A 22,327-nucleotide genomic window follows, 5' to 3' on the forward strand; every position below is an offset into this window, starting at 1 on the left:
AAGACAGCATGGTACTGGCACAAAAACAGACACATAGATCAATGGAACAGAATAGAGAGCCCAGAAATGGACCCTCAACTCTATGGTCAAGTAATATTCGACAAAGCAGGAAAGAATGTCCAATGGATAAAAGTAGTGAATTTTAAAGAAAAACTATTCCCTCAATTAAAAGTGGTACATTTAACATTCATAGTATAAAGGTTATATGTTTGCTACTAGTGAAATTTTAATGGTAGCATTTCTACTGAAAAATCAAGATGTTTAAAAATTTTAGAATATAACTTCTCATATTCAGGTAAAGGTATACTGTCATTTCATGCTTAGTGTTATGACAATGCTTGATGGATTTTTTTAAATCTTTTTTAAAATAACAACAACAGCTAATACATTTAACATGTGCTAAAGATTATTCTAAATGCTTGATATAGATTTTCCCTTTATAATCCTCACTTTTTAATGTATGCATCTTTATAGCTCCCATTTTGCACTTGAAGAAACTGAGTCAGAAGAGATTAAGCAACTGCTATAATGCAGCACATTAAGTCTCAAAATGTGATTGCAGTAAGAAAATGATTGCTTTTTACTTTTTGATATACATTTCCCAGTGACCCACACAGATAAAACAAACAAAAAATGGGAATATGTTAAGATTAGACTGGGGATAGTTATTAGAGGGCTAGAGACTTAGCATTATTAAAGAATTTCACACTTCTGGGGAACAGATTCCACATTTATGGAGTACTATAATTCAAATTTTACTCAGCCAATCAGATTTTAAAGTAGTATCTTAATTTCCAGAAAGAAAGTCATTGCTCCTTATGACATAACCTTAACCACTGCTTTTGCTTTTTACTATTTACTTTGTAAGCTACATATGCCATAAAAATGATTTACCATCAGCAATAAATTATAATACATATAATATTGGGGACAATGTTTACTGCAGAGTTTTTTCACTCTTACTGTAACTAAATAAGAGCATTCCAGTACTTCATTTGCCTTAGGGAAAAAAATAAAAACACTTTCTTAAATAAATGCCAGTCATATAACATTTTTTTTGGCAATTAAATGCTAGAAATCATACAAGTATATATGTATACTTGAGATCATTTGTTATATCAGTTCTTTGGGTATTTTTCATTGATTCTGGAACCTAAAAATAAAGGAGGGAAAGGGTATCTGCTGTTGCAAACAAATTAGCACTGAAAGGAAAAGAATAACTGTATATCTTAAAAGACCAATTAGTGTAGGATTATATTCTATCAGGGAAGATTAACAGATGTCCAGCATAAATACTTTTCTGAAAGGTTATAAACATTCACTTGGTATCTCTCTTAACAATAAATAGAAATATATTGCATTTAAGATAATAACAGGTTTTAAGTAGTCTAAAAAATTTACTACATACTTCCCAGCATTAACAAAATAATGTAATTATTTCTTAACTCATAAATATCTAGAAGTTGTAAATTCTAAGTAAATTGCTCTACAAAGTATTCACCTTCCAATCTGACAAATGTTTTCTGTGTTTTCCACAAATATCCTCAAATCGTAGGAAAAAAAGATTATTTAAAAAGATGGTCCTTATTTAATTTAAAGCAGTCCATTTTCCCCGGCATGTCAAAAGATATTAATTCAATTTTTGAATTTTTGAAATTAACTTATACTGTTATAATCAACCTACCTTATAAAATATAGTGTCAGTTTCATGTTCATGAATTTTTAAACTATATATTTTAACAGTACCGCCTGGAACAGGACTCGGGTTCCATTTCAGCCACACGAAGTCTGACGTGTAGTTGATTAGGGTCAAATTCTGAGGAGGTGCTAAAGGCACTGCAGGAAAACACATCATAAAACTTACATTCAGAACACTTTTAGCATAAAAATATCACTGCGACTCTAGCTTCCTGAAGACACTAGTTAAGATTTCTAAAATGATGATAGTTTAATTTCAGAAATAAATAGCATCAGTAATTACGTTTTTATACTTGGAACTCAGTAGTCCCAAAGTTGTTTTAAACAAGCACTTCATTCCGAAGCTTGAACTAAGAAAAAAAATGTTCAGCAAAGTAGATGAACAGTTGTGAGCCTGTTACAAATAGGTAACTGAATATCCTTTCAATTTCCATGCTGTTCCTTAAAAAGAGAGAGCAAGGCTGCAATAGTGAAGAGGTATGGATTCCGGCTTACCTGACTCATCTGTGTAAAAGAAAAGAGTACTGGAAGGACCAAGTCCTTTTATAGTTCTTGCAGCGGCAAAAAAACTATATAATGTAAATGGCGAAAGCTCTTCCAATATTAGATAATTATCAGAAGTAACGAAAGAGTAATTTTCATTTGGTCCTTGTAAAGTTAAATCATAACTTATTATTGCACCATTTGGCTTTACTGGGGGATCCCATGATAAGAGAACTGAGGTAGAGGAAAGGTTTTTAAAAGTGTTGATTATTGGTGAAGTTTCTGGGACTATAAAAGAAAAAAAGAATATTAAATGAAACAAAAGTGAATTAGCATTAAGAAGAAGAGGCTTTAATAATGATGGGACTTAATTTTATTAGCAGATAATTATTTTAATTTAAAAAAATATAGAGTTATGTTTATTGAAAGGCGAATTATTTGAGAACAAACAGATTCTATATAAGAATGATGTTTTCTATCAAAAAGCAATATAAATAAGAGAACAGCAACAATCTGCTTATAGGCAATAAAAGGGTCCAGCCTACCATCTTCTTCAGTTTTGATGTGTAGCTGGGCAGTATAGGTATCAGAGAATCCCTTTTCTGTTGATGGAGTGATTTTTAATATATAATCAGTATATTTTTCCAGATTATCAAAATACATGCTTCTCCCATACGTAACGAGAAGTGGTCTCACATGATGAGGAGTCTGCTGTAAGCTCAGAGAAACATAGTAGAAGACTAGACCATTTGGTTGAGACGGCGGGCTCCAGCTTACATTTATTGCAGTTGACGAAATGGACTTGTAAGTTAGGTTTCCAACAAACCCTTCAGGTACTATGGTAGGTAACGTGCAAAATATAAAAATTATCAGTCACCCTAAATAAAATTTGAGTAAATTCACAAACTGAGGGTAATTGTTGAAATGGCATCTTTTATACCATCAGCTCTTACATTGTTTAAATGCAGATGTAGTAATACCACCTATTACAAAGTATCATTTCAAAATAATTATATTAAAAATGATTCAAAATATAAACCCTGTCATCTTTAATATGTGTGAGATTGTTTTATATAATATTCTCTTGTCTTTTCTTTCCTACAACATGGAGATTATCCATGTATTATACATGTATGACTGTGTATATATACTCAGATATTTAAATATTTGATAATGTATATTGTCTAAACAATATTTTTATTTTCTGTCTTCTAAAGATTATCTTTAGCATACATATATCACATCTAAGACCTCTCACCTGCAACTGTGCCCAGTAAGTGTTTATTATCCATGGTGCTATAATAGTCACTGATAACACTTATAGGTTGGTGAAAATATGGGGACAGATCTGCATTTAAAGAATGCCTGAAATGATATTGACCACATACTGCACTAAAACACTTTGCTAAAGACTCTGCAAGCACATATTTTCACATATTTTTTCGTATCTTATTCTGTTGCTCAATGTGTAAACGATTTAAAAGATTGTTCTAACAAGGAAAGCATTCACTCCTCCTACTTATTGTGTCTGCCAGTTTACAATCTTAAGACAACACAGAATCTTACTATCAGCAGAAGTTTAGGTCAATACCATTTCTCAATAAGAGACTAGTCTTTAAGAAATAAAAGGACACCAGAAACAAGAAGAAATAGGCAATGATTTATGTATCATTGTATTCTTGAAGCTGAAACCTAAAAAACATCAAGCACTTCAATCATTAGAGTTTTCTGAATCCTCAGCACAAACAGGATACTGCTGACGCTGTATACAAGAAACTTCTGGGGTTAAAAAAGTAAAGATTCCAGGTATCTGAGTCAAAATCACAATAAGAACAAAGATGCTGTATAGAGTCCTATTTGGACTCAAATGCTGAAATGGAAGTTGCTAGATTACAAAAAAAAAAAAAAAAAAAGGTAGTTCTTAAAGCGGAGGAACAAGTATATTAAGTATTGGAAAATCCATCCATGTATACAACAGTATTTTTCATGCTTATAACTGGATGGCTGTGACATCCTTTGGAGAAATAAAAGTGACAGTTTTCATGAATGGTAGCAGTTTTCATGAATAGAAAAGGCTGTTATTATTGTAGCAGTTTTATAGCAACATTAAATACATTTTCAAACTTCTATAATAATTAGTTAAATGTGCCTAAATAAATTACATATTTCACTAGCAATATATACAAATAGAAAAAAGGTTCTGAAATAAAGTTTTAAATTAATCCTATTAAAGATTAATAAATGATTTTTGTTTACATACTGTCTTGATCTGTGTATACTTGAACTATGTTACTGCTTTTATTCCCATTTCCAACTGAAGTACTTGCTGTTACCCAAAATGTATAGTAGCTGAATATTGCCAGTTTCTCTATTACTGCAGATACAGTCATATTGTCAAAGTCATTGGTTACTTCATGGAGTGTAAAATTCTGAAAAATAAACATGTTGTTTTAATTGTTCAGAATATAGCTTTAGTACACATGCACATCTCAAAATAATTATTATCCATGAATTGGTTGTCTCATTACTTTAATATGTCAATTTGAGAAAAATCAACATAGAATATTTTAGTGCAATAATTAAACTGGAAATATGTTGTACTAAAAGAGAAATGGATGGTAGTACTTTTTATCATAAAACCAACATACAGAACAGCAAAGAGTAGAAACTTCCAGCTTAAGGAGAACGTTCAGCAGCCAGTTGAAAATGCCACAACTGTACAGTGTCAATTTTCCTTATAAAACATTCAAGTATTTTTCAAAACACTGACATATATTTTTGAACAAGTTTAGGATTATTATAAAGGCTTTTATTTTTTTTTTCCTGCTAATGATGAAGAAATTATGAAAGTATTCACCTCTTTCTCTCAACTCAAATGGTTGTTATTCATCCTTAATAAGGCTTTTTTTTTTTTCTTCTATAATCATGGGGAGAAATAGGAAGTCTATTAGATGCATTTTCTTTCTTATATGCAGAGTAAGAGCAATTTTAAAATTCTTTTGCCTGACTCCTAGTTATATTTGTCCTAAGGCATTTTTTGATGATTAGGGAATTTATTTATACAATCATTTCCTTTCTGACCATATTTTAAACACAAAACACATAGTTAAAACAAATTATAAAATAAAGGAAAATAGACTTAAAAATTATGTAGGCAATTAGTATGAATAAGTCTTAATAATAATGTGCATCTACACCAAGAAAGCTCAATCATTCCAATCCATACAAAGCTTTGAGCTTCCTATAGATCTAAATTCAATTCTAGCAGAGTAACCCTCAATAAATCATCTCAACTCAAAGCTTTTCCTTCCTCATCTATAAAATAGGAATAATTATTTCTCCTTCACAGAGAGATTTAAGGATTAGATGATATGGAAGCACATAAAACAATATCATATCTGGTACACAATTAAAAGCACAATAAATGATAATTAGTTCATTTAAATGAAAAACATAGGGTAATCTGGGGCGCTTAGGTGGCTCAGTCAGTTAAACATCCAACACTTTTTTTTAATTTTATTTATTTAATTGGTACAGAGGGAGGAAAGAGAGAGAGGCAGAGGGAGAGGGAGAGGCAGACTCCCCACCTAGCAGGGAGCCTGAGGTGGGGCTCAATTCCAGGACTCTGGGATCATGACCTGAGCTGAAGGCAGACGCTTAACTGACTGAGCCACCCAGGCACCCCAAGCATCCGACTCCTGATTTTGGCTGGGGTCATGATCTCATTGTCCTGGAACGATCCCCATGTTGGGCTCTATGCTCAGCAGGGAGTCTGCTTGAGATTCTCTCTCTCCTTCCCTCTCTCAGTGCCCCTCCCCCCCACTCTCTCACACACACACACACACACTCTCTCTCTCTCAAATAAATAAATAAATCTAAATGAAAAACTTAGGGTAGTCAATTTGACTAAAGTTTATAATTAGGATGGTTCTATAATGTATCAAAAAATTAAATTCAGCAAAGTTTTGTGGTTCTTTTGCCAGTATTTGGTGGAGAAGGGAGGGAAGAATGAGTGTAATAAAAGATCTACCTCAATTTTGTGGTTGCTTATTTAGGAACAGATAAGTTAAAACAATATAACAATTTCACACAAAATATGATCTGTAAACTTCAATATCTTTTAACATACCTATTTGACACATGGAATAACTGGCTTACACGAAGTATCTCTTAAAAATATTAATGTAATTAATTAGTCAGCCATTTAAAGAGAAGGAAATCTTGCCATTTGTGACAGCAAACATGAACCTTGAAGGCATAATGCTGAATGAAATATGTCCAACAGAGAAAGACAAATACCATATGATCCCACTCATATGTGGAATCTAAAACAAACAAAAAACCAAAACCCTGAACTCACAGATACAGAGAACAGATTGGTGGTTGCCAGAGTTGCAGGGTGGGAGGGGGTGGGCAAAATGGGTGAAGGTGATCAAAAGGTACAGACTTCCAGTTATAAAATAAATAAGTCACAAGTATGTAATGAAAAATATATTAACATAGCTTTTTGGTATAAATTTTAATTTTTCTTTGTTATAGAATTTATTCTGATTACCTGTCATAAATTACCTATTGATTACCAATAATAAATTACCTATTGATTATTCAGAAATGAATTATTCTGAAGCATCCAGAAGTCATTCCTGATGAATATGTGACTTAGCATGCCTAGACATGTAATAAATTTGGAATTAGATCAATTATCCAGATGATCATTTCAGTCATTTTATTTGTTTTTGGGAAAAACTTTCAGCTCAAATTATCGAATTAAGACTTGCTACTTTGTATATATAAAAGCAGCCAGAAGTTATATAGTGAAAGCTTCCAAATTTGATGGATCCACCAGTACAGTATTCAATTAGCATTTTGTTAGTATAACAAGACACTATGTCAGGCACAGGAGGAGATATGACATAAGTGGGTAAAAGTGAAAATGTGGAAGAGTTAATACACTCTACTAAACACAATGTGCAGCAAGCAAAGGAAAAACAAATGGTAGCAGAGAGATTAAATTCCCCAAGGTAAGAAGGAAAAATCACTTCACCACAAACTCAAATGCTCCATCATTATGACTAAGTACCAAAAATAATGTTGGTCTATTACAATAATTTTATATTATTTAAACTAAAAATATTTATTGAGCATTAAACCTATGTATGATACAGTACCAGAGGACCTTGGGGGATGGAAAGATATGTGTCACATGACTCTTTTCTTCAAGTTATTTGCTATAGCATAGGAGCTAAGACAAGTAAACAGATACCAGGAATGAAAAGCAGAATATGATGTACTGTGCATGAAGTATTCTACAAAGTTCTGTGGGAAAGAGAAGGAGGAAGAAAAAAGCGATACACTTGTTTGGCTGTATAATTTTCATTTCGAGGATTTCTTCTATTCTGCCAACCCAAAATAGAAAATTAGGAAGTGAAGATGCTGTATTTAACGCTAACTGAAGGAACAAATTAAAGCACGGATGAACTTCAAGCAACATGAGAAATGTTTTCACATCATTAGCCTGTGCCCTCTTGCAGCTGTCACACTTAAAAGCATTCTTAAGATTATTTAATAAAAGATTACATTTTCTAAGATAGATGAATTATAAATGGGATGGTATCATATACCCAGGTTTGAGTAAATAGGCTCATAAGATCATGTTGAAACTATAGTTAGATGTTTACACTTCATTATTTAGATATGGACAAAGAGAACCAAAACAGAATTTTGTATACCGGTCATAAAGTAAATTGTGCAGAGGCAAAACCTTTACTAAGATTTAGAACTACTGACGTCACTTTGCAATATTTTTGTTAAATGCATGAAAGAAGAAAAATCTGCATTTTGAATGGCCTCTGTGACACAATGACACATTGTTAAATTTGTAGACAACCTTGTGTTAAAAATAATAATAAATTGCACACTAATCCCATTTCTTTTCTCCAAATAGCGTAGAACAAGAAGGAATAGCAGAAATTGCTTAATGTACATAGAAGCAGGGGAAAAGGATCCTCCTTTCTTCTTCTGCTCTTAAGGTATTTGTTTAAAAAGTCTACATCTATAACTATATATATATATATATATATATATATATCTCTTCATGTCTTGTATAAAGTAGTTTTCCTTTTGGCATGAAGTTTTAAGTAGTCACACTTATTCAACCCCTACCTTTAGAGGGTCTTGAGCAGAATATAAAAACCAAACCAACCTTGACTTTGTCTTATTCACTGCTAGGTTGCTAGGTTAGTCCTGAGACGGCTGGTAACGTCCTGCTCTGACCCCACTGGTTACTAGGTTAGTCCTGAGACGGCTGGTAACCTCCTGCTCTGACCCCACTGGTTACCAGGTTAGTCCTGAGATGGCTGGTAACGTCCTACTCTGACCCCACTGACCGGCCTAAACTGCATCATAGACACACTAAAGCAAATAGTACAATAAAGCATGCTTTATTTCCTGAGATTGTAAACTGTAACATTTCTTTGAAGTTAGTTTTTTTCCAAATTATATTCCAACTCCCTCCATTCCTGATTCAATCACAACCATTCCTAATTTTTACCTTTTTCATGTATTAGAGTTCTATAAAATATTTAGTTTGGATAAAATAGAGGATCTCTATTGAGTAAACTGAAAATACTTCTCTACATGAAATGCATTTTAGCTACTTTCATAACCATCATTCACATCAGAAAACTGTGCGATCCTAAAACCCTGCATACTTCAAGTTAAATAACCACATTACTAGTGGTTTTATTACATCTAATACTAAATAATAATAACAACCCCTCCTGCTAGTAGTTGAAAATTTTTTAAATTGAAAAAAAAATACGCAAACACATCCAAACTTGAAAACTATTTATATTGTATACAAACAAAAGGGAAAAAATTTAGCTAAGAAATAACCGAGGGTAAATTAAACCATCAACTCCTCAGAGAACACTTCTTGGAGAAGTAGAATTAAGGGCCATATTTATACATAGAATTTTAAATAGGTGGCAGCTTCATTGTTAGCAATACATTTGAAATGTGAAGCATGCATAGCTAGATTAAAATGTATCTGACATTTCTCATCACGTTTTTTCAACGTCAATGGGCGTTTTATAAAGTGTCTGTGCATAATTATCAGTGTAAGATAAATGATTTTTCTACCAGGCCAAGTCTATATCATCATCAATAAAACTGAAGGATATAAATAAAGAACTAGAAGAAAACTCAGGTCTTACCTGCACAAAAGTACCTGAAGTATTTTTGTAATAAACAGAATAATATTGTATAATCCCATTAGGTTTTGAAGGAGGCATCCAAAAGAGCATTATTGATGAAGAACTGAGATTTGCATAATGAACATCTTTGGGAGGATCACTTGGTGCTATAAAAAAAAAACAATTGAACAGAAAACTGTACTTGTGGCTCCAAATAATGTCTGAAATGTTCTAAATTTTACCTGTCTCTGATAAGTGATGACCATCGTTTTAAAAAAAAAAAAAAATTAGAAGTCAGAAATGAAATCCATAGACTCATTGGGCCATCCCTCTCACACTATATCATAGCAATATCCAAGCAGAGGACTGTTAGATTTCTTACTGGTAAAACACAATCCCAGCTCTAAAACATGCCTACTGCCCTGTATTTGAAAAAAAAAAACATTATAACAAGTCTCCAATATAAAACACATAATATGAAATTCTAATTTAACTTAGAATCTTGAAATCTGATAATAGAGAACAAAGGTAGAGAGCTAACTTCATGCATTTTACTCTGTTTCATTTAACAAATACATAAAATGCTTACTAAGTATCAAGTTCTGTACTGAGTGCATTTACAAATATAAACTCATTTAATCCTCATAAGGACCCTGTAAATTAGGTATATATCGTTTCCATTAATACAGATAGGAAACTGAGGCACAGAGAGATTAGCTTTCCCAACATCACACAGCTAGGAAATGACCAAAAAGCAATTTTGCCTCCAAAATGATGACAGATATTAAGCTTAATAATACATTTTGATATCTAATGCTTATTTTTTCTGAGTAGGATCTTCTTTTACTTGGCCTACATCCAAAAGAACTCACCTCCCTCGGGTGTTCGAAAGTTAATGATACTGCTTCTCATTTTCCCATCACCAAACCTGGTGCTAGCTGTTACATAAGCATTATATTCAATATCATAGTCCAAATCTGAAAATTCTAATGATGTTTCAGTTACATTAATAGCTTTTAATGATGATCTATCCCTGGGAGAAAAAAAAGAAATTATCTGTATAACTGACTATTAAACATTACATATACATTTTGGGCACAAGCACATTAAAAATAAGCAACATTAATGCACAGAAATATCTTAATCCAGACTAACAGGATAAAGAAGCCACTTATTCTGAAATGCTGAAAAGAGTGAAATTCAAAATAATTCAATAAATAAATTTCTTTTGTTTTCAAGTATATTTAGTAATTCAATCAAGTGTTAATAAGATGTTCTTATTAGAATTTACCTGGACTGATTTCAATAGAGCTCTAGGAATACTGTGTAGTCCAAATAATTATACTACTCCTTTTCATACCCATGTTTTAGTTTGTTCAAATATTTGTTCTTTTTAAGTGCTGGCAACATCTTATTTATACTCTTTGTCAAACAAATTCCCTTTTCATATATTGTACAAAAGTAATATTTACCTTAGACCAATTCAAAAAATAGTAAATATTTGAATAGTATCATCTAAAATAGTGAGCCTATGGGTTATCTTTTGTTTATCAATTATATTAATTACCCTTTAATTATTAATTTATAATAAATTATGTATTAACTGGAAACAAACTGAAAATAATGTACGTATAATATACAAAAAAGAAAAAGGTAGAGCTCATGTCTTTCATCCAATTAAATCTTAGAAGTATTTAAAATGTCACTCCAGAAAAGAAAACACAAATAAATATTGATTAAAAACTCTCCAAGTAAGTACTGAAATCACAAGGGGAAAAAGAAAATCTAAAGAATAAAATGTTGCTAAGTAATATAAGACTACAATTATTTTATTTCAGTCATGCTCGTAGAGTTTCTATAGTTTTGAATTAAGTATAGACTAGAATCTAAATTAAAAAATGAACATGTATATAGGGGTACTGAAAACATGTATATAGGGGTACTTTAAAACATTTAAAAAGAAATTTAGGGGCACCTGGGTGGCTCAGTCAGTTAAGCGTCTGACTCTTGATTTCGACTCAGGTCATCCTTTTGGGGGCCTGGGATCCAGCCCTGCGTCAGGCTCTGTGCTTAGTGGGGAGTCTGCTTGAGATTCTCTCTCTCCCTCTGTCCCTCCCCCACCTCTCTCTCAAATAAACAAATCTTTCAAAAAAAAGAAGTTTAGATTTTTAAGAGCAATAAAATTAATTATGAAAGAATGTAAGTAAGGGAATATGATCAACATCACAGAAAAAGTTATCTCTCATGTAATCTCATTTTTCCTCTGTATCACAAAGCACCCAAGAAGTAAATGGACATTATTTCCTCTGAATATAAAATGCTCTCTCTTTGCCATTGAAATAATTAAGAGTATCCACAAAGACAGACATTTCAGGCATGGTTTTACTATTACAAAAGTGTCAATCCACTCCAAATATTAAGTACGCTTATCTGAAAAGTAGTTGGAAAGCTTACCATAGTGAGAAAAATATGGATTCAGAGTATGTGATTGGAGACAGGCAGGATTAGCAAGCCTATTCAGCAATTTGAAACAGTTCCATCAGACAGTGTCTCTCAGAAGCAGTAGGGACTTCACTGAGACCCAGGAGGGGGCTTTTAGAACTTAATGCTGTGGCTGTTAGTCTCAGAGAAAGATGCCTTGTCATAGAAACTTTACCCAATTCCATACTCCTGTCATTGGTCACAGGTCATTAGAACACTGCAGTATGGTTAATCCAATTCAGATCTCCAAAGCTATGAAATTAGCTAAAGTAATCTAATTGCATTTTATCTATTTTTAAAATTCCTTTTCAAGCATATTTTTTAATGCTATCTGCTGCCTTGCATCACTACCTTCTTGCCCTGACCTTCACAACAAAGTAGTGCAGATGACTATGCCTACAGGAAGAAAAACCCTGATTATGTTCCATAAATAATGAAGAATGGAGGCAATTACCTGGAAAAGGCAGGTCAAAAGTAAATTCTGTCTCACATATCCAGATATTTTGGTAAGAAGAAGATAGTCTTTATAAACTGTCTGAATAACAAAACCAATAATCCACCTCAGCATATACAGATATAGTTTCTACATCTATACTGGTTTACCCTGAGACAAAATAGTATTAACAAAATTTTTCAGATACTGATATGTCTTGCTGTTTCAGGTTTTTTTGTTTTTCTTTTGGAGTTTAGGATTGTTGCTGGTATTTTAATGACTAAGGTAAAAAAAAATATCTGAGCATCAGTAAACTTCAACTGAAATTTCAATTTCTGATCCAAATTCAGAACATAGATCAAGAGACAGTTTGCTCTATAACTGAGAACTTGGAAGTAAAAATGAGAGAGAAGTGCTGCTGTCTCTGAGGATCTGACTCCATCCTCCTTGCTCTTATGCAATTGCCAGATTGGAGAAAAGACCCATGAACCTCTGGGCTGATGCCTGAGCTCTCTGCACTCCAAGGAGGAGTCTCAGTGAGCAGCCCTGCAGTTCAGATGGGCCACACTCCCTCCCATGCATGAGAAACCCAGGTTTGACATGGCCATAATCTTTTGGTTTTAACTGGCTTAGTTTAAAGATCTCTGTTTTGTTCTTATTAGTTTAAAAATATTATAATAGGAATATTAGTTGTTCCATTAGAGTGTTTTATTTCCATTTATAAAAGTATATGTTCTTCTATATCTTGTTTTTTGCTTATATGATCTATCTATGTGATAATAACAATGATTCTTACCATTATTTTCCCTAATTTGGATATATCGTAGTTATTCAGCCATTCTTCTATAAAATTAACATTTAGGTTGCTTTCTCTCTCTCTCTCTCTCTTAGTTACTAACCATGATGCAGTAATCATTCTTACACAAATGCCTTTTCATAATGGCACCTGGATTTCTATAGGTTAAATTCCCAGTAGTGTAATCATTGAATCAAATGGTTTGATTTTTTTAAAATTCTAATTATTCCAATTGTTTCCTTTCCAAACTATGAGTGATTATAATTTAGAGCCACAACAACAATGTGTGAGAGCACATCTTTTGGAAAACTCTTATTACTAGTCTGGATATTAATCTTCTTAATTACTGCAAGTTTGACCAAACAAAAATCTATTTAATCTGTACATCCCTAACCATTTGTGAGACAGAATATCTTTTCATATGTATATTGGTCATTTGTGGTCCTTTTTTCTTTTTTGCATAACGTACACATTCCCTTTTCTATATTTTACTGTAATGTTTTAAATGGAAAACAATATATATTAGAGTTAGAAAGGCATTGTTCTTCCAATTAGTGCTCCAAACAAAGGATAGATACCTCCCCAGCCCCTCTGAATTTAGAAATGATATGTATACAATCGACATTTGACAAAATTTATTGAACATCTACTTTATTCAGGAACTATGTTAGAAATAAATATGAGTAAGATTTAGCCCCTGTCTTCAAAATAGACAAAATAGTAAATAATTATAAAACAATTAATTAATAAGAATGGGATCCCTTTAAGGACAAGGACAACACCTCTCCCCATCCCACCCCACCAGTGGCTAACAGCAAAGAAAAGGAGAAGAGCAAAAAAATTAAATCGTAAAAAAAAATAATAAATCTGTAAAATTTGACTGTTGGTAACATCTAGACAAGGAGACTAAAGCATAGCTCCCAAAGATGTAGGAAATTGTAGACTAGAAAGTTAGTTTGTAAGGTCTGCGAGTAGAATAGGGAGCTGAGTGTGGTGGGGAGAGAAAGAATAGAGGCCTCCCTGACAAAACAGGTCTAAGTCTTACATATCCAAAAGTATAAACTGTGTAGAAATGGAAGGAATATAAATGCCAACAATACTTAATCTCTAAAATAGATAACTTTCAACATCAGGCAAACCTCCTAGTCAGTGTAAATTTTCAAACTGAAAAAAAATTTGAGGGGAGTCCTCAGTGCCTTTGTTTTACTGATTTAATTCTAGAAACTTACTAGAACATTTTAAAAGCTTTCTTGAATTTGAGACATCAAAAGAATTTGAATGACCTTGGAACTATTCTGAATAAATATAGGATGCAGTTTCTCTGTCTATACTCACTGGTAACACCAAGAAAATGTCTTGGGATGGGATTAATGGAGTCTTTAAAATAAAGTTATTTCCTCATCAAGTTATGATTTTTTTTTTCAAAAAATGGAGCACATTTTGACATCTAGGCATAAAGGAAATTCTAGAGTAGAAGAGCAGTTTCTTTGGTCTGGTTTAGAACTTACTTTGCTCATCTCTTATCACATCAAGATCATGTTAAGCAACAACTGCCAGTGAAGGAATCTTGAGTACCAAAACCACCTGGGAAGACTGAAACAAATTCCATTTCCCTAAGCATGAACGTGAATGGTTTTCTACACATGGTTTGAGACCCTTTGAAAGGTCATGGTCTTAATTCTAAATTTCATCATTTGGTATTTTGTTCCATGTGGGTAATCTAACCAAATGACATATCCATCCTTGTCCATTCCTATGTATTTGTTTTCAAAGCTATAATCTGCTGTTATATAAATATTCTAGATTAAATATTTCACTAACTAAATAACACTTCCAATAATTTCAGCATCCACTTGACTCTGTCAAATATTCTCTTCCTCTATGAACCAGTGATTTTCACTAATTTTCCCAGTATAAGGAATCTGCTCTTCTATGTTGCACCTTACTCTAGAACAACTACCCTGCATAGCTGAGTAGGTCTAATAGACTCACAATTATGTATTAAACAACCCCAAACTAGTAAGACATAAATAGCTGCACAGTCTATGATCCTAAAGCTCTTCTAGAGTTTCAGAGAAAGTCTGAGTGAAAGCACGGTATTTATTTGTTGTCGCTGTTTTCTTATTGTCATCATTTGGTTGGCTGGTTGATTTGGCTCGATTTTGTCTTGTTTGTTTGCCTTTAGCAAAAAAGACACATTTATAAGATTAAAGGCAAAAGCCATAAAGAGAATGAGGTTGAAGCTGGGGAGCCATTTATAAACCATGATCTTAGAGTAGACACAAGGAATTAAGGACCAGAAGACAGGGGGAGGGTTGTGCTTGAGCTGAAGGAAAAAGATTTCATTCCCTGAGAGTGGATGCAATTCCTCAGGCCAGAATAAGAAGTTTGAATTTTATTACAAGAGGAGTGGAAAGTCCTTGGAGTATTTTCTCTAGCAGTGTGATCTTTGGGTACAGGGTTAAAATAAAAATTTTAAATCCTGTACAATATTGAAATTCATATTCTCCCAATAGATGGACAAATAGAGATATATGTATACCCTTATTCAAGCCTCAAAAATCCATGTATCTGTGCTGCCCACCTCTCTAGCTTCATCATCTCCTGCTTTCTTCCTGTACCATTATACTTAAAATATAAGGCTGTCTTGCTGTTATCCACGCAAGCTTCCTACTGTTAACCACATCTAATGAAATTATTTGAGCTCCTACATCCAATTAGTATATCCCGGATTTTCAGCCATGTGTCAATAAATTCCCATTTTTGTGTAAGCCAGTTTAAGTTGGGTCTAGTCACTTGAAACTAAAAGTCTTGACTGAAACCTCTTCCCATTCTCCCAGCAGTTTCTCACATGCCTTGATCCTGAGTATTTCCATCTGCATCATTCCTCCCTGAACAAGCTCTACTTTGTCTGTATAGTACAGACAGAGACCAGTAACCAAATGGTTTGCACATGAAACAGTATACTTATTCCCTCACAATGAATATATCAATTAATGCAGACCAATAACAAATGAGTGATTTTTTTTGGTAGAAATAGCCCATATGAGTTGATGCAATAAGCTGAATTTATCATAACTCCATAAGTGTTTATCACAAATACTTTTATCAAACTAAGACTTCCCTAATCCTGTAAGTATACTGCTGAATATTTAGAACAAATGCCAGTCATAACACTTATTCCTAGTGATTTGAGAAATGCATGATTTAGGACTAAGATCTAGGTATGAATTCTTACTGTCATCTTCTAGCTCTGTAAATTTAAGTAACTCCTTAATCTCAGAACTCAGCTTCCACACCTACAAAGTGGCAATAATATTCTCTTTATGATATTTTTATGAAAAATAAATAATATAGGTAAGAAACTTAACACATTTCTCCCAAAATACTAACGACTACGCTATCCCTCTTGGGCCCTTTTGCCTACCTCTCCAAGATGTTTTTTTCCCCAAGTCTGTAATGCAAGGAAATCACAATCTCTCCCAGCTGTGTACATATCACAAATGTGATTTAAAGACCCCTAAATTGAGGGTGTAAAAATTCAAGATCCACCCAAGCAAAATAAATGACTAAGAAGACTGGATTTGAAACAGGGTGTAGTGGGAACTCTGGTAAATTACCAAGCAACTGCTCCATCTAAAGACAGTTTCTATTCAACTCCAGCTGATTTTTATCACAGGGAATATGGCAAACTTCCTGATTTCTGTAAGAAACAAAGGAACCTGAAGTTTTACTAGAGATCTATTCACTGTTAAATGCTGACAGAATTCTATTCAAAATTTATTAACAGTTCACAGGTCCAGCAAAGCACAGGTGGCCCACAAGTAGCCTGTTTACAACTTGGCACTCACGTTCATCCAGGTCATTCAGAAAAATGACTAACAAATAGAACTGAGATGGAGCTTTTAATATCCCACTAGAAACCTCAAGTTAAACAACTCAAGGGCATCCCTGTATTGAACCACTTCCTCTACCTGTGTTCATATCTCTCCCAGCCCAATTTGACCCCAATATTCCATTTCTACAATGCTACTTATCAACTTCCTGGCACAGTTCATTCATATGCCTCCAAGCCTTCATATAAAATTGTCCTCCTTAATCCATAGAGGATACATTCCAAGACCCCCAGTGGATTTCTACCTGAAACCATAGACAGTTCTGAACCCTATCTATATTATGTTTCTTTCTGTATATACATACCTATGATGAAGTTTAATTTATAAGTTAGGCACAGTAAGAGATTAACAACAATAACTAATAATGAGATAGAATAATTATAACAATATATTATAATAAAATTATGTGAATGTGACCTCTCTTAAAATATCTTACTGTACTGTACTCACCCTTCTTCTTGTGAAGATGTAACATGATGAAATGCCTACGTGATGAAATGAAGCGAGGTGAATGATGTAGGCATTGTGATGCAGCATTAGGCTATTATTGACCTTCTGATGATTTGTCAGGAGGATCATCCACTTCTGGGCTGAGGTTGACTGTGGGTAAGTGATATTGCAGAAAGCAAAACCGCAGAAAAGGGGAGACTACTGTACTGTTTCCAATGAGATGTTCTCCTGATTTATCAATCTATCTTTATAACCTTCCCTTTCTGATTACTGATCTATATTGTATGCTCAAACAGGTAGTTTTAATAGGGTGAACATATTTTAGAAAACTGGAAGCAAGAGAACTAAGCATACTTTGAGCAAATAGAAGGCCATTTCAAAAGGTAAACTTTTATGTTACGGGAGAAATTATTTGACCAATGGCATTCTTAAAAAAGCTGACTTCCTAATATACTACTTAGCAAGTATTTTTAGAATTATTTCACACACATACTTTATCTCCAATTAGTCTACAATCATTTTTAAATTCTCTCTATATTTTTTATCTCCCCACAGAGTTTAATCAACATTTGTCAGACTGACTAGTTCAGAATTACTTCTCAAAATTACTACTAAGAAAATGAGAAACATCCAAAAGCCAAGATTTGTACATAAGCTAGAATTTTCAACATTACTTTTACTCCAGTCTTTTAGCTCTACCTTATATGGCATTCACATAGAAGATTTATAAACAAAAAAAGAAAACTACTGTTAAATTTTACTAAAAATATAGAAGTAAATTGCTAAACAAATCCAAGTTGAATTCAACTACAGATGGTTCCCAACTTACAATGGTTCCACTTAGAATTTTTCCATTTCATGATGGTGTGAAGAGCAATACACATTCAGTAGGAAGTGTACTTGGAATTTTAAATTTTGACCTTTTCCCTGGCTAGCCATATGCAGTACGATCCTCTCTCATGATACTGGGAGAGGCAGCAAGCCACAGCTCCCAGTCAGCCACACGATCATGAGGACCAACAACCGATACACTTACAACCATTCTGTGCCCATATGACCATTCTGTTTCAGTAAAGTATTCAATAAATTACATGATGTATTCAACATTTTATTGTAAAGTAGGTCTGTGTTAGAGGATTTTGCCCAACTGTAGGCTAATGTAGGTGTTCTAAACATATTTAAAATAGGCTGGGCTAAGCTGTGGTATTCTGCAGATTAGGTATATTAAGTACATTTTTGACTTAATGATACTTTCAACTTATGATGGGTTTATCAGGATGTAACCCTATTGTGAGTCAAGCAAGATCTATATAAAGTAAGTAAATGAGCTTTGTATCAGTTTACTACAATACTACACCTCAATCTAAAGTGTATTAAAAGAATAACTGCTCTAATAGGAATTCATTTATTTAATGGTGGTTGCCCTTGTAATGCAAAGATTGTTTACCGTTTAGACATATATAACATAATTTATCAATATAACCGAGGGAAAAAATGCTACTTTATCATCTTGATAAATGATAAAAGCTATTACACAAAAAGTTTAAAAGGAAACATCATTTAAAAATGCAATTAGTTAAAGCAGATTTCTGTGCACACCATCTAAAAATCAAATGTGACTCACATAGGAGTGGTTATAAAATGTCTGCACATTAAACCTCATTTTGTAGAGAAATATTCATGACAAAGAGAGAAGTCACCCATTATAATTAATAAAATAGGCAGTCTGCATTTGGTAGACATACTGAAAATAACAAACATCAAAAGATGTTGTTTTTAAAAGAATCTGGTAATTACTGGAACAACTAAAATAATGGAACCTAAGAAGTATGAAAGAAATGTGAACCCCTGAAACAGGAACACTGTTAATAACAATACCACCATTTATCCAATATTTTAAGAGAACCACACAGATAATTGAACAGCAGTGCCAAAATTCAACCCCATGTCTCCAAAAGTGTTCCAAGTCTAGACAAAAAACTAGACTTGGAACAAAAACATGTAATATTAAAACCTTTTATAAGTAGTTCTTTCTATATCGTTTGAAATCTAACTCCTGGGATGTCTAAATTGTTAGAGTTAATATATTAAGAGATTATTTCTCTAATCTCAATAAGTTGTGAAATATCTTTAAAGTTTTAATAAATTTATGCATCTTTTAAAAAAATCTTTATTTTAACACTTAAAAAGAAAAATTCACATATTCATTCCAACAGCTTTATCAGGCTTGGCTGCCCAATAAGTTACACACACACTCAGGCACTGAGAAGGTCATTGAACGGCTCTTTAACTGAACGAGTCAGGGCAAAGTGGCCACATTCCCACAACTGGACTCCAAGTTCATTTTTCACAAGGACACCTTACTCAAAACAGGCTGTGGGGCCTCTGCAGTTGAACCTTGCCCCTAGGTTATGAGACCAGCAAAGTTAGCATGATTCTCATGGCTACTTTGACTTCAGAGTATCTTATTTATTGAAGTGGAACTTTCTGAATGGAGAGACTGAGTTACTGCCCGCTCAGTAAAATATACATATAAAATTTTCAGTAACATTCTAGATTCAGGCAGGCAGTCAACAGTAAAATACATACCAGTAGCCTGTTCTTGACAGATTATATAGCAGCCCTGGCTCAAGGATTTCTTTCCCTACAAGAGTCTTAAGATTGTTCGCTAGTTGATGCTTTTTTTTTTTTTTTTTTTTTTTTTTTTTTTTTTGGCTATTTGCTGGTTTTGATGAATTTGCTGTGATCCAGTTCAATTATTTTTTTAGAGTCATCCTACAGCTGGGGATATACTTCAACAGTCTTAAAAGGGGGACCCTGACTCTCTCCAGTACAAAGGAGGGAGGTGATTCTCTTGGATGATGCCTCACGTAGTGACCACCCTAATTCTGCAATCTTAAACTCTCCAGCTGATCCTAGGAGCAGCTTCTCTGACTCAATGTCTCTATAAATACCTCTCTGAATGGCAGTAAGAAGGGCTTGCTCCTTCTTAGGATGGAGAGAAAAATGATAAGCCTCTTACAGAATCTCTGTCTTCAGTATGTCACCATGTTCAGCAAGATCTAAACGCCCCTCTAGCAGATCATCCGGGGCTAGGGAAGGATGTGGAAGTTACCTTTGCAATCCTGCCCACTGTAGATCGATGAAAGCATCTAGCTATCTGAAGGTTAAGACAGACATGCTAAGAGAGCTAGGGCATTAGAATAAACCTGAGGTTGGATCAAGGATAGAATGGAAAATCAGAACTAGAAACTGTGACTAGAAGCTATGACTACAGGTGGGCAGCAGCACGATTCCCAAAAAGCCAGGTAAGATGAGCCATAATATTACAGACTTGAGATTCCCTGACCCCACTTTCAGTGGGCTTCCCTTGCACCTAGAATCCATCTTACGAAGTGAGATAGAAAAGAGACACACCTTAAAAGAGGAGAGAGAATGCACCACTGGGGAGTTGAATTTACACAGCATGATCACTGTATAGAGGGATGAGACTGCCCCTACAGTATGGGCCAGAAAGCCCAGTCATAAAATCTTGATTCTCACTTTTATTAACTTGTTTCACTTCCATTTTTCCTAACTCAATAAAATGGCGTCATTCTTGATTCAAAAATCTAAAAGTCATCATTGATTCATCTTTTTTTTTTTTTATCCCCACAGCCAGTGTATCTCCAAGTTCTGTCAACTCTCCTTCCTAGATGTAGAAAAAAGCTACCCACTTCTCTCCTCCATTGCCAGTAACATCTATTGCCCAGACTACTAAAATAAGCTCCTAGCTAGTATTCCTGCTAACAGTTTTGCCATCTACAATTCTACAATTCTTTCTCCATAAAGTACCCAAAGTGCTTAAAATTCTCTAGTAACTCTTATTACAGTTAAATGAAAATTCAAATCCTTTTTGTGGCTTGGCTCCTGACCTATGTCTGCCTCCTATCCCTCAGTATTACTCTGTCTCTCTCAGAACAACTTTTTCAAAAAGGATTTCCCTAAGCATCCCATCAAAAGTATCCCTCTTTCCCCTGACTTTGCTTCATTTGTTTGTTTATGCGATATATAGTCCAGTTATCCCTTTAGAATATAAGTTCCTTGGGGGCAGGAGTCATATGTGTGTCTTGTTCACTGTTATACAGACACTTTATCAATTTTGTTGAATGAAGTAATGAAAAATGGATAAACAAATGAACTGGGCCACAGAGGAGAATGGTTACCTTCTTCCCATTGCTTCTCTTCCTATTGATATTTCTCATGCCACTCTCAATTTTTCCATGACTAGGCAAAATGACTAGGAATCAGGCAATGAAAAAAATAGGAAGTACAGTCCTAAAGAGTGGTATGCAAAGGGTTTAAAGAGAGATTAGGGAAAGAAAAGTCTTAATTTAGGAAAAAGAAGAGTAGACTTCCTTAAAACATCATAGCCTCTCAGTGTTGGACCTTCAAGTCAGGAATATAAAGGTAAGAAATGCATATGTTCTACAAAGTATTGTGTAAGTTGTATTTTCTGAGTTGAAATATTTAAAATCCACTAGGAAATATATAACTGGTGAATCTTTTTATGAGGACTTACATTAGATCAAAGTGAGGATTTTTATATTGAGTTTTCATGAAGCAGTAAAACCATGTTGTTAACTGATGTGATATGAGCTATAGGATTTAATCTTTTACAAAACTGACACATAAATAGGTAATCAGGGTAAAGGTGGTCAGAAAAAAAAATAGACACACTGCTTAAATTTCATTGGAAAATTAACCTTAAATAACAGATTTGTGAAGAAATACCTTTCAGTTAAATTTTAGTTAAAACTATTCTGCTCAAAGGAACTTAACAAGACAGTGACATACAGAATACTTGTGTAAAACTCTGAGTTTAAAATTATATGATTGTATGCACAGAAGTTGATTA

The 22,327-nt window shown here is 33.6% G+C and overlaps 1 protein-coding gene across 1 annotated transcript in view; it reads right to left on the minus strand.

Annotated features, from left to right (window-relative positions):
* The window catches only part of PTPRQ (protein tyrosine phosphatase receptor type Q), a 197,929-nt gene that overhangs the window by 128,851 nt on the left and 46,751 nt on the right, over window positions 1-22,327 (minus strand). The window contains exons 18-23 of the mRNA XM_032393715.1: window positions 10,247-10,407; window positions 9,396-9,541; window positions 4,442-4,610; window positions 2,727-3,017; window positions 2,194-2,469; window positions 1,685-1,836 (exon numbers count right to left, since the gene is read on the minus strand). Coding sequence (XP_032249606.1) covers window positions 1,685-1,836; window positions 2,194-2,469; window positions 2,727-3,017; window positions 4,442-4,610; window positions 9,396-9,541; window positions 10,247-10,407 — 1,195 coding nt within the window. The remainder of the gene's footprint in view (window positions 1-1,684; window positions 1,837-2,193; window positions 2,470-2,726; window positions 3,018-4,441; window positions 4,611-9,395; window positions 9,542-10,246; window positions 10,408-22,327) is intronic.

This window comes from Phoca vitulina, unplaced genomic scaffold (genome assembly GCF_004348235.1).
Source record: "Phoca vitulina isolate PV1807 unplaced genomic scaffold, GSC_HSeal_1.0 scaffold76, whole genome shotgun sequence".
NCBI classification, from domain to species: domain Eukaryota; kingdom Metazoa; phylum Chordata; class Mammalia; order Carnivora; family Phocidae; genus Phoca; species Phoca vitulina.